The 13,924-nt window shown below is 38.8% G+C and overlaps 1 protein-coding gene across 3 annotated transcripts in view; it reads right to left on the reverse strand.

Annotated features, from left to right (window-relative positions):
* Positions 1 to 5,066: 5,066 nt before the first annotated feature.
* ppil2 (peptidylprolyl isomerase (cyclophilin)-like 2) overlaps positions 5,067 to 13,924 on the reverse strand; it is a 35,636-nt gene continuing 26,778 nt past the window's right edge. The window contains exons 17-21 of one of the 3 annotated variants that reach the window (XM_071537566.1): positions 12,822 to 12,894; positions 11,917 to 11,979; positions 10,838 to 10,980; positions 10,211 to 10,216; positions 5,067 to 5,628 (exon numbers count right to left, since the gene is read on the reverse strand). In XM_071537566.1, the coding sequence (XP_071393667.1) occupies positions 5,526 to 5,628; positions 10,211 to 10,216; positions 10,838 to 10,980; positions 11,917 to 11,979; positions 12,822 to 12,894 (388 nt within the window). In that variant the 3' untranslated portion in view covers positions 5,067 to 5,525. The remainder of the gene's footprint in view (positions 5,629 to 10,210; positions 10,217 to 10,837; positions 10,981 to 11,916; positions 11,980 to 12,821; positions 12,895 to 13,924) is intronic. The other 2 variants (XM_071537565.1, XM_071537564.1) reach the window with 2 other exon arrangements.

Consider the following 13,924-nt stretch of genomic DNA (forward strand, 5'->3'; position numbering starts at 1 on the left):
ATAAATAAGTTAAATAAATTAGATTTTTTTCAGTTTTATGACCCTTTAAAGTGGTAATCTGTGAGATGCTACTTTTTATTTTGTCTCCATTTTTGTTGCTCAGTGCTCATTGCTGTGGCGTTTCTGCACTGCACTTCCCCTGTCAATCAAACAGTGTGGGCGGAGCTTGGGTTTTCTGTTGATGCAGTTTGAGTTTCTCTTCTCTTTGTCTGTTCAGCCATGGTGGCTATCGCTGCTCATGCCAACTACCCAGTTCTTCTTCTTCTTGTTTATTACACTGAAATGTAGAACGCATCACTTATTTTGCGGCAGAGGATCTTTCCCAGGAAAGAGCTACCAGACACTGAATTGAATTTCGATCTATCGTCCCATACATAGAAATTAGTTAAGGAGTCGATGACAGTGCTGGGTACAGGTTTCCTACACAGTTTCAATCTCAAATTTCCACACTTTTTCCTTATTACCTTATTTTCTTGATTTGATTCTGGATAAGATTTTGGTCTTCAATACAGTTTAGGTAGATCGTCGTCTTGTGTCTGCTAACTGCCACATCACTCCATGGATGATGAAGATTATTCATACAGTGACAAATACCAGAATATTTAAGATGTGTAGTACATCGGGACATTATAGCACAATTTTTCCATAATTTTCCAAACTTCTGTGCGATTTCCAAACTTTTCAAGACATGGAAAATAACTAAATTCTTTTTCCATACATTTCCAGACGTGCAGGAACCCTGTGGGTGGAGGGACACGAGCTGTGTGACGACACTCTGGTATCAGTATCATTACAGCTCGCTGCACTCGCTCCCTGCGGGACAGTAAGGTGGATGGGAGGCTCCCAAGACGTCAGCACACATCTAGACATGTGACCTGCACACACTGCAACAACAAGAAACACACGAGGCATCACCTGCACCGCCACACACACACACACACACACACACACACACACACACGCTGCAGAGTGAGGACGGGTAGGATTTTGCAGTGGTGGAAAAAGTACTCAAATCCTTTACTTAAGTAAAAGTAGCAATACAAAAATGGTAATATACTTCATTAAAAGTAAAAGTCCTACATTCAAAAGTTTTTCTTAAGTAAAAGTATAGAAGTATTCGCAGCAAAATGTACTTCAGTATCATAAGTAAAACTACTCATTCTTTCAGAGTGTTAAATTATTGATGCATTAACCTGTAGCCTAAGAAGTATTTTAATGTTATAGGTCTAACTGCTCCATATACTGTTGGGGAGTTTAAACTCTAACAATGCAACATATTTTATGTTGTATGTTTTGCATGTAAAACCTTATTCTGCAAAGTAACTAGTAACTCCAGCTGTCAGATAAATGTAGTGGAGGAAAAAGTACAAGATTTCCCTATGAAATGTAGTGGAGTATAAGTAGAAAGTCGCCAGTACCTCAAAATTGCACTTAGGTAGAGTACCTGAGTAAATGTACTTAGTTACTTTCCACCTCTGAGATTTTGTAATATGTTGTGTTTTGCAATTTGTATTTTGCAAGTGTGAAATATCCCTCATGCAATTTGTCACAAGATCCTCCTGAGAGGAGCACTTCCTGAAATATACACTCTGCCGCTCAACATACGTAAGTGTTTTGGATGAGTAAGTACAGCAGTTAGAAAACACCCTCGCCTTTTCAGAGCTGCTTGTGTATCTAAATGCTGTCTTAATGGATATGGAGGGTAAACCCACCTGAATCCACTTTATCCACCTTTTCATTTGCAGAATAGAGCTTAGCTGCATTTTTAGGCTGATTTAAGTATTTTGAGGTAAATTTATAGAGTTTATCATAGTTAAGTAGCATCAAACTGATACAAGTTTAGGGTCTTTTATGGGGGCAAAAGCATGAATCAATGCATCTCTGAAAATATAATTGTTTTTTGTTCATATTGGTGGATGTTTTCCATATGATGATCACTGACTGAAGGTCACAGTTTATCCTCCTTTTTTTTTATTTACCAGCATGTCACTGGCCTTGATAATAAGCTAATGAGACTATTTAATGATTAAAAAAGCAACTTGGGCCAGTGGAAACCATAAAGACTTTAATTTCGAAATGGGATATCCTACAGTTTGGAAATTGGATGAATATAGTAAAAAAAAAAAAAATAGTAATTCATTAATTGAAGGATTCATTCATTAATTGAAATCAATGAAACCAGCTGGATCTTTCTTATTTTTGAGATACTGAATGATGAACATCACAATAGAACATTAGATTTTTATTTTTCAAACAGACATATAACACATTGGAAATGAATTTTTCACATAGAATTACACACCAATCAGAAACAAAGGCAGATGGTTCAGATATCACCATCTCTCTGCTGTACATCCAATCCTACAACTCTTGTCCTCCAAATATACAAATCATGACCTTAAATCATGAGGACTTCAAGTCTGCAATCTCTCAAAACCTGGAATTAAAATTTAAAAAAAATGAGGTTGAACATCATATCGCATAACTAGAGACACATAATAGCTTCTTTGTCTTGTTTTGTTTACATTGTCCATCAAATTTTAGTTTTGTCTGTGGATGTTGAAAAATCGACTTTTCAAAGATGTTTTCTCAGTATTTTGAAATGACAAAATACACGCACTTTAATGTAATGCAGTAGTATGTTAATTTTGATACATTCATTGAGGGAAAATGTGTAATTTGATACATTTCGGTATATATTTTCACCCACCTCTGACACACTTGGCTCGTGTGTGTACAGTATGTGAGCACATGACGCGAGCAACCCACTGTCTTAAGTTACCGGTTGCTTAGACAAACTACATTGTCTCCGAATCACTCCCAAGTCTCCAATCCCCCATCTAATGCTCTGAAGGACCACAGACCTCAATTATTCATTCAATTAGTTAATTCAGTCTCCCGGCGCTGGCTCCAATCCATTTCATGCCACTGTGCTGGAAAGGATGGCGGGGGGAAAAAAAAAAAACGCATGACGGGGGAAGTTTTAGCTCTCTGTGTGTGAAAAGGATAACCGTGTAGCTCAGACTCGGTGGTTTGAAAGGTTTCGGCTCCCTTTTCCCCTCTTCCCTTCATTTACTCATCCTCTCCTTCATCTGAACCCTGACAGGGGCGTCACTGAGGACACCCCGGGGTGTCTTCATTCAGGTGAAAGCCTGAAGCTCAACAACCGCTGCCAAGAGCAAAGCTAAATAATGAGGTTCAAGTGGAGCGGCATTAGGGCGATGTCAGGCTTCCAATACATCATGTGTTGTGGGTTTCCAGTGAGCCACAGATGTCTGAAAGTTAATAATCTGTGACATTTTTCATGTAAATAAATCTCGGTTCTGCTGCTACTCTCTTGATTGACACAAACAATAGTGATTCAACCTATAGCCAGTTCAGGAAGGTTTTTGGATTTGCTGTTCTAAACACCCGGTGTCTGGTAGGTCTTTCCTGGGAAAAATTATCTGACGCACAGAAAACGTTTTACATTTCCGGTAATGGAAATTTTGTCATTTAGTCTCATAGAGAAATAACCGTGAATGAAAATGTTTGCTTCAGCCGTGGGGATCGTATCCACCGTGTCAAATTGCTTAACTGAGCTGCTGCGGGTGAAGAGCAATATCAGAACCTAGTTTGACCCAGGGTCCACAGTTAATTTCAATATATGGCTGTATCTCCAATAATTTATAATCAAACTTTTAAACCATAGTCGGTCAAGGAGCCTCAGAATGGAACAAGCTGGAATTACAAATCAAACAGACTGTCAGTTTAAGGTCTTTTAAGATGAAGGTAAAGAGGTGTATGCTGAGTAATATTGCAGAGTAAACCACTCATGTGAACTATTCAGATTTTTAGCTGATGTTTGTATTGGAATCAGCAAGATCAGTTTATGTCTGTTTTTTATATAATTATTTATTTGATGTGTTTTCTTATGGTATGAACTGTGACTCTCGGCCAGCCGATGACATGTTTTCTTAGCCTTCTTGTCTTGGAAATAAGTTTTGGAAACTATGTGTTATCCCCGATGATTTTAAATAATGAATGCATGACTGATGGCTGTGCATTATTTTGGATTATCAAATAAACAAAACAAATATAAGTGACAGGGAATAAAAATAAAATAGTATTGGCAAGGTATTGGTCTGAGAAGCTGTCCTGTTATCAAAAGCACACAGGTTTGATCTCCACCACAGTGTCCCAGTCAAAGTGTCCTGGAGCGAGACAAGCAGCTCCAGACTGTTTACTTACTGGATGAGAGCGTCATCTCAAAGCCTAAAATGCAAAAAATATCTTGGCCGACGTTGGAAAAATGATGGCAGTCTTTGCAAACTAGCTGCAAAAGCCAAACCTTGATGAGGCCGACTACAATTTGGCAAAAACATTAGCTGAGAGGAATAAAACTGTTATCATCACAGCAGAAGTGACACTTTGTCAAATGGCATGATGCCGACTCAATACAGAGATGCTGAAAATATGAAATACAGCTGAAAATATGAAAACAGCTGATGAAAACAGAAGATGGATGCTCTCAATCAAACAATCGCACCCGTCACTGCATACCAGAGCCGATATTTATTATGGTGCAATTTGTTTCTTTGCCATTTATGTGATTACATTTCAAAAGCACAGAGTGCATTTGTAGATAATTTGGTGTAACTGCCCCATGTACAATGCTGCTGAATGAGAAGACTTCAAGAACATTTCTATTTTGCTGAATGTACAATCAAACTCTGGAGTGCCTCTTGTTCAGGGAAAGGAGAATTCTCTTGTCAATTTAATCATATAGTGAGGGAGAAATTTAAGAAAGCATGGTAGTTGAAATAAAAAAAAAAATAGATCTATGTAAGGTCAGGTAAGGAGACAGTGTGTCCCGGTGTAACCAGGTCAGGGTTAATTATTTATATCAAGGTTGTCTTAATTTTAGAGACGATGTATAGCTCAAACTTTCAGTAGAGCACTAAAGAAAATGATGATGCAATCTTGATAAGCATATTTATTGAAAATATTTCATAGTTTAACAAGTTGAGCCGCCTGAATCTAATCAGTTCTCTACCAGAAAATGAATTCTTACCCTGAAACCCCCTTGGTGTTTTCACAGCCACCAGTCTGGCTTTGGGAGAGACAAACACTGATTAGACCGTCCTGGACCAAATATTGATCAGCCAGTTTTGGACCAAATATTGATTAGACTGTCCTAGACCATAGGGATAAGATAAATGATTTCTTCCATTGAGTGGTGTTTCCTTTCAATAGCTGAACTCTGTCCTAACATCTTCATGCTCAGTGTGGCCTTTGGCCGCCTCTCAACAGTTACTTGCCATATCTCTGAAGCAACATGTATAAAATAACTGAAAATATCACACCATTTTGAAAAAGTAGCTTTGATTTATTGTTTCACACGAGAGCCAACACTACCGAGACATAATAATAAAAACAACAAAAAATGAGAGTATATGGGGTGATATTGACAATTCTGCCGACGCTCAACCTGGCCAGTCAAAACGTCTTCAAATACAAAAGTGTATCAGATGAGCATTTCTGTTCTACCAGGAGCTGAAGTCTCCCAAGCCCGTCTTGCCTTTGGACTTCTTGGCTGCCGCTCCGCTGGTGGATGGCCCGCTGTCGTCTTCAGCAGCCGGGCGCTTTCTGGATGAGAAGAACCAGAATATCAGAATACTGAAAATGTCTAATGATCCCTGAAGGTACTCGCCTGATTCTTCTTTCATAGACTTGTCTATGGTGTAAAGTAGGGCTGAAACTAACGATTATTTTCATTGTCGATTAATCTGTTGATTATTTTCTCGATTAAACGATTAGTTGTTTGGTCTATAAAATGTCAGAAAATGGTGAAAAATGTGGATCAGTGTTTCCCAAAGCCCAAGATGACGTCCTCAAATGTCTTGTTTTGTCCACAATCCAAAGATATTCAGTTTACTGTCATAGAGGAGTAAAGAAACCAGAAAATATTCACATTTAAGAAGCTGGAATCAGAGAATTTTTACTTATTTTTCTTAAAAAATTACTCAAACCGATTAATCGATTATGAAAATAGTTGGCGATTAATTTAATAATTGACAACTAATCGATTAATCGTTGCAGCTCTAGTGTAAAGGTTCCTTGTTCCTTGTCAATTATGGTTCTCTGTGATCTCTGGCTTTTGCCCGATTTCCCTCTCATAGCCCCATTCTATATCATGATTTGATGATACAAGGTGCTTTATGGTTGTATGACTTTGAGATGGAAAGCTAAAATATGTGTACCTCTCCATTGTTTGCTCTGCATGCTCGGATGAAGGTTGCTTGACCAAAAGGATTGCTTCCAAATTAAAGTGGGATACTGGACTTAATGAAGTCTTGTTTCCTGAGACTCTGTTATTATCACCTTAACAAGAAACTGTCTAGCTGGGTGAGCGGTAGTCTTCTCTTGATCGGATGAGAAGAACCAACAATCAGCATGGACAAATCACAAATCACGCCATGTTATGATCTGAGATCCGTCAGTCAAAGTATATAATGCAGTGAGTATTGTATCCAGAGCACTATCTGCCCACTCGCCTACTCTGGAAACACTCACAGATGAAGAGATTGTGCACCTTACACATCCAGCCTACTAATTCTTTTTTTTTTTTTTTCCAAAATATTGCATGAATTCTTCAGGTTGTTTCTGGTTAGGCAGAACTGTGCTGATAAATCCTGTTAGTTGATTGGTTGCAAACCGTGGTGGTAACCAGGAAGCTATTTAGCGATTTTCCTTGTTTTCTCCTGTTACATATGAGGAAAACTTGTCAGTCAGTATACATGTTATATAAAAATGTATAAAAGCCAAGCTTGGCTGCACTTCATATCTTCATCACCGCCATAACCATAATCTCAGTGAAGAATGCCCTCTTGGGTATTGCTATATTGCCATATTGCTATATTAAAAGCAAAGTTTCCATAATGGGGGACGGGGCTCTTCCTACTAACAGCATGAACTGTAGATTGATAATTTTCCTGACAACAAAGACCACGCGTGAGAGGAGTGTGTAACCTTTACACCCTACACCACGACGTCTGAAGTCCGTTTTTAAATCTAAAAATCAACCAGAAAGAGATAAAAAACTGAACTAGACTGATTGTATTGCTGTCCTGTTGCCTTAGAAAACCTGAGTGCTGTGAAAGTGTTATAAGATCCAGGAGGAAGCGTTTGCATCTAGCATCTATTTTCTGCAACTTAATCATGGCGACTACAACAAGCATTATGAAATTACCATTTTATTTAGCATTTCAGCCATGCTATCCATAGTAAATTCAAGTCTGGAGAAGCTTACAGCATTCAAATGTCACACAGAGCTGTTTGCATTCCCACCATGCTGACCAACCCTCAAATGAACTGATTGACAGTGTCATATGCATGTGTGTGTGTGTGTGTGTCTGTGTGTGTGTCTGTGTGTGTGTGTGCACATTCAAAACGCTAGGCCAAAGTTTTCCAGCCAGGGCAAGTTTTCCATGAAAACACCCATGCCTTCTGCTGAACAGCACCTTACAGTAGGTGGAGCTTTCATGACCCCCGAGGGGAAAGTGGGTCACGGGTCCCACAAGACAAACTGTACTTGGAAACTACGCACAACAAAAAGGTCAAGTCACAGCAGATGCAGCAGAGACTCGTCAGTAACCAGGGACCTCGTTTAGAAAGATTATTTCTAGGCCTTTTTTTGCTTTGTTTACAATAGAGATTCAAATTTCCCCACAACACAAAGTGGACACACTACTATACTACTGCATGTTCATCACAGGAAATTTTAGATTAGGTTTAGGCAACTAAAACAATTTGGTTAAGGTTAGGGTAAGGTTTTGGCCATGGTTAAATCCGAAAAGCTTTCGCTTAAAATGAAAACTTCACTCGTGGTATAAAAAATCCACGCATGAGTTTTGAATTAAAGCCCGACTTCAGAGTCAGAGTTGAAGGTAAAAGTATGTCTTTAACACCCGCAAATCACCGTAACTGGCTGTTGAAACGCCTCATATTTGCCACTTTTACATTTTCCTGCCACTTTCAGTCATTCATTCTATGAGAAAATGACAAAAGCAAATTGCAGTAAACTGAAACACACACAACATCGCAATCATTGTGGGTTAGGTTCACTCAAAGTCCAGAAAAAAAAGGGACAGGCTGCAATTTGGGAGCATTAATACTGGCATGACTCAGAGAACTGAATATGCAAAACTGAGAAACTGATGTGATGACAGCAGTAGGCCAAGTCAGGTAACTTGTGAAGATCTGAAGCGGAGGAATATCATCAGTATTATCATCTCATCACTGTCTTTCAACAGTGCCAGAGCAGTTAATGTGCCTTAATTATGCATAATGACAGTCATTTCAGTATTTCAGCAAATGATATAGGGTAACGCGTTGTGTTAAGTGGCTTGGGTGTAACTGTTTCATTGTTTCACTTTTCTGAACAGATTTCTCCTTGAATGAAACATAAATTGTAGTGGGACACAATGGAGCATTGGAAACAATGCATCAAGCAAAGTCCAACACCATGAAAAGCTTATATGACCATCAACAGGACAGGAATCTAATGTATCAATCTCTTTTTCAGTTTGGATAATTGATTGAGTGATTATTATTTTGGATTTGAAGTTGCAAGTTGTCATAAAATTAAACGCTTTCCAAAGTATGTCCAAAGGATGGAAGTCAAGTCTTGAAGCACAAGTCTCATGTCAAGTCTCAAGTCTAAATGTAGAACAGCAAGTCAAGTCAGTCGAGTCCAGTATCAATTTAATATCTTAAAGAAAACTAAATATCTAGGACTTTTCAGTGCAATATGGTTTTAATAGGATAAAAACTTGGTAAGAGCATCATGAGTTTGATTTCTATAATCAGTTTCAACTTCAATAAATTCAATCATTCCATACAAATTCAGAAAACAGAATTTAAATTCAGTCGTCTGCTGGAACAAATCTCATCACTTTCAATCTGAGTCATTTACACAAACACAAGATCTCAAGTCAAGACTTTAGAAACCTTTTCAAGTCATCAAAGTACAAGTCAAAGTCAAGCATACCTGCCAACATTAGGCTGTGAAAAAGAGGGAGATTTTCTTACGAATGGATAGGCAATACTTTGTCTATTGTGGGGGGGGGGATCAAATCAAAATCAAAATCTGCCTTTAACAACTATTTTCTGGTGCGTTTTGTACATTTATTGTACATTATTGTACAATATACTTGCATTTGTGACCTCTTACAGAGATTAATAGCCTATGTAATCCAATCTAGAAATAACAGAATGAAATGCAGAATGAAATGTAAAAAAAAAGCACTTAAAATATCAAATATGACCCTACCAAAGTAGTTTGTTTGTTTACCATGGTAGTTTCCATTTCCATTTTCCAGTAACTAAGAAAAAAATCAGTTTCTATAGCAGATAAGCAAGCATTCAGTCAGTGTCGATATTTCTAGATTATGTCACTTGGTTTATACAAAATAGCTAGTAAATAGCTAGTACATCTACAAGTTTGCTGATGTGGCTCGCAGTTAGAAAGGGGAAGGTCTCGCACCAAGTGGACTGAAATTTGGAAGCGTATTTCTTCTTCTTGGGACCTGTTTCAGCGGCAAACTGACGGGGGGGAGAGCAGGGTCGTCTGCGCACGCTCACCTCTGCCTCTGGGCAGGGTTGCCAGTAGGGCTGGACCCGAATATTCGACTATTCGGATATTCGTTCATTGGGTAGGTTTTCGGTTTTCAATTTTGGGATTCGTATATTCGTTTTTTTAAATGTAATTTTATATGTAATCCGTAAGCCGGTTGCCATTGACGCTGCGAGGCAGTTTCTTTTTTTTTTTTACTTGCATTCAAATGTCAGTCACATTTGCTGATCGCCATGGTGACACAGAGAAAAAAGTGCTGAACAAAACTCAGGAGAAGCAGCAGCAAGACATTTCTCTGTTGATCTTTTTTTTTTTTTAATCTTTTTTCTAAGGTAGGCTGCTATTTTGATATCTCTCTCTCTCTCTCTATTGAAATTATATGTATGTTAAGTATGTTTTCAGCACTGTGTTTTTGTGAGGAGGAACTGTGACTATGTGTGAACTTTGTCGGGTGAACTGTTACCCGTGTATGGAAAGCCAAGCAGTTTGAAGGTTAACACGCTTAACTGATTCACAGTAAGGAGAAGAAAGCAAATACAGTGTTCATACACAGTGAGTCATTAGACAAATATAATCTTGAAACTAAAATGAAACATTGTGCTGCCTTGGCTTCAGTGCATCGGAACGGAACGAGTTGCTGCAACTTCTAATCTGTATGAATTAGCCACTAAAATAAAGGCTTTGTAACTTCTTCTAAGAGAAAGGTTTTTCTTTATTACTATAATGAAATATGTTGCAATATTACAATAAAACAAAACGCCTACAGTCAGTGAAATTATGGTCTACATAATAAGATAAACTTGAATGATCCCCGTGGGGAAAATGGGTAATCCTCACTATAACTGCCAATTTTGCACATTGTGCCTCTTCGCATTACGTGTCGCTATATAATCAGAATGTTTTTTCATCCATTCACTACTATCCCATTTCTCAAATAATTGACTTCGAACTGTGCAAACACATGCAATATAGTGTGTGTGGAGGCAAGCGTATTCTCATGCCAAGTAAATTCTTTTAATGCAAATTCTGCTTAGAAAATGGAATAAATATAATTAAACTCCTAGTTTGTGCATATGCAATCTTTATACATAAGGCCCCAGAGATGCTAGAACATTTTTAGTCTCTACTACAGTGAAACTGAAAGGGAGAGTGTAGTTTGTTGTACAGTAAAATCTGTGTGTGTGTGTGTGTGTGTGTGTGTGTGTGTGTGTGTGTCCTTACACTGTGGCTGGGTTGATGTATTTCCCCACACCCTGTTTGAAGGTCTTAGGGGCCTGCTCCTCCTTGGCTTTCTTTAGGGCAACGCTGGCCTGCTGCCTCTCCTCCTCCTGCTTCTGGAGCTCCTTTTCTCGCTCTGCTGCAATCTGAAACACACACACAGACACACACACACACACAAATCATGTAAATGCCCATAAGCATGTACCAGATCAGAGGACAGACTTCGGCTATGTTCACACCGCAGGCCTTCATGCTCAATTCTGAATTGCTCCTTATGTTTGACTTTTTTGGACGACTGTTCATGTCTATTTTAGGATGACACCCATTTCTGATACCAATATGAACTGACAGCGATGTTGAAAAGACGCACTGCGCAGAGTAACAATAACAAAAGACGTCAAATGCATTTCACACTTTGTTTCAAACACATTTCGGTTATGGCATGTGCCTTCGACTTTTGACTGAATTGAAGCGTCTCCAATCAAGTCGGCTTTTTGGCTTTTCTTCCATTTTTGTGTCTCGTTGTCCTCCATGCCAACGCCAACTGGTTGAGCCAAGCTGCTGTGTCGCCAAAATTATGACAACTGTTTGAGGTGAATGAGGTGAATGAGATTTACTTATTGTCATGGCAACACTGACAGATTGTGATTTGAGCGTTCAAATACAAGACGCATGTAGCTCACATGCCTCGGGATTTTGTAGCACATACAGTCCAGATCAGAATTGGAAAAAATGCGACTCTGTGCAGCTTTTTGCTGTTCACACCGAGTAGAAAACATCAGATCTGTGTCACATGTGATGGAAAAAAAACAGAATTTGGACACTGTCAGCTACAGTGTGAATGCAGCCTTACAGGTCAGACAAGACAGACACACAGAAAGCAATATATAACTGAGGTTAGAGACCAACTCAGACGATACATGGTGCAGTCTAACACAGATGACCATGCAGGCAGACTCACACACACATGCCCCATGCACACACATGATGTATTTGTAGAAATGTAACACGCAACCTAGGTGCACTCTGGGTAAAAAGCATATTATCATACACACAGACAGACAAACAGAGACACTAACCTGGGCATCAGCCTCTTCGTAAGGATTCACGAACACAGTGGCACTCAGGAGCTTAATCTCCGACTAACAGACAGTCAAACAGAAAATAAATTACGATCCAAAAACAACAATCTGACATAAAAGAAAACTCAATGTTGCGTGTCCTTCTTCGCTTATCATTACTGAATGATTTGTAATGCTGAAGTAAAATTTATTCAGTTCCCAAGGAAATGGCAAACTTGTAGGGAAATAAGTTTGTGTAAGAAACACCTTGAGAACTTCATATTATTTTCTCAAGTTTTATCTGAAGAAAATGTTTGAGACTTTTTTACCACTCTGTACGAGCAGGACAGTGAAGGATCAAAACTTGGAAAATGTAGTAGCATTTCTTACACGTTTGCTTGCGGTCAACTCATTTCTAATTTGACACAATCCTTCTGCACTGTAATGATTGGATTTTATCTGTCCACCACTGCTGTTATTATAACTTATAAGCATGTCTTGACTTCAGGGCTATTTGCTATTTCTCTCTCTCCTTAGCGCTGATTTTATTTATTTTCCCAGCAGCGCTCGTCTCTTACATGGAGTCACATGAATATTGTCACTGTGGCTCTGACTCTTGCACTCTTTACAGCTGGCTGCTTGTAATGTTGGTGATCTAGGAACTTAAACTTATTCCACTGTTGCACTCATTGTAATAAGTTGCTCTGGATAAAAGCGTCAGCTAAATTGCATAGGATGGATATTTCTCTTGTGTTTGTGGCAAATCCACTCACACCCAGGAAAGCAAAGTTCTAATTTGTCTCAGATGACTCAAAAAAACTCATTGATTAGGATGAATAAAATCTACATTATCCTCTCAAAATCCAACTTAAATGGTCGGAGGTAAAATAAAACTAAGTTTCAGCCAAATCACCGCTTCATACCTTGGGTTTGTCTGTTTTGGGATCACTCTCCACGTTCTCCATGGCTGTGATCGTCTCAAAGCCTCCGACGACCCTGCACAAGAAGACAAGACAAAACATCCTCTGTTTACCAAGATGACCGCTTGTCTCGATGACTGATAACAGAAGAGGCCCCCCCATCGCTTTAATCTTCATCGGTCAAGATCAAACAAAGGCTGCGTAGTCTTGACCTTAAAATCTAACCATTAGAGAACGACAAGAACCGCGTCCATTAATGCTTTTTGGCAGTGTTCAGTCAATCTGTTATTTTGTGGAAAATGGGAGCTGAGGAGAACAGCGTTAGTTGTCTTGCCAAGAGGTTCAGAAGGTCATTTTAGCATTCAAACTGACATATCCTAGCTCAAGGTGGATAAAAGGTGTTACGATTAGAAAGACAACAGGAAAACAGGTGGTGCAGAGAGTACGGAGGCCGTCTTTCGGGTTCAAACCCCTGTGACAGCGAGCAGCCGCCCTGCTGAAGTGTCCTTGAGTCAGACACCAGATCCCTGCCTCCATCTACAGGGAGCTGAACTGTAGTCGACCCTGCAGCTGACTTCAGTATGGAGAGCTGCCAGTGACAAGGTGAATTTCTCCTTCAGGGATTGATAGAGTCTGTGAAAAGTCTGAGAGAGACTGATACGCAACTGTTTGACCAAAACCATTTGATTGGGTTTTTGCGTGTTTAATTAGTGATGCTGATTGTCTTTTCATTAGTAATAGAAAAAACAGTCATTAGGGCTCCAACTAATAATTATTTTCATTATCATATGAATCCATTAATTATTTTTTATAATTACTCATTTAGTCTATAAATTGTCAAAAATAATGACAAATGGCTATCACAAGTTACTAGAGCCAAAAGTAATTCTAAAAATTGTTTATTTAGTCTGACCTGCAGAAACCCCAAAGTATTCTTTTAATGATGATATGGAACGGAGAAAAGCAGCAAATCTCAGCATTTGTGAAGCTGTAACCAGCAAATGTTTGTATTTTTACTTGATAAATGACTAAAACAATTAATCAATTATCAAAAATATAATCAATAAATTTTCTGTCGATCGACTAATCGATTAATCGACTAATCA

This window comes from Centroberyx affinis, unplaced genomic scaffold (assembly GCF_046629955.1).
Source record: "Centroberyx affinis isolate AG114_WGS23_722 - 3 ecotype Tasmania unplaced genomic scaffold, CSIRO-AGI_Caff_v1 ptg003068l_1, whole genome shotgun sequence".
Taxonomy (NCBI): Eukaryota; Metazoa; Chordata; class Actinopteri; order Beryciformes; family Berycidae; genus Centroberyx; species Centroberyx affinis.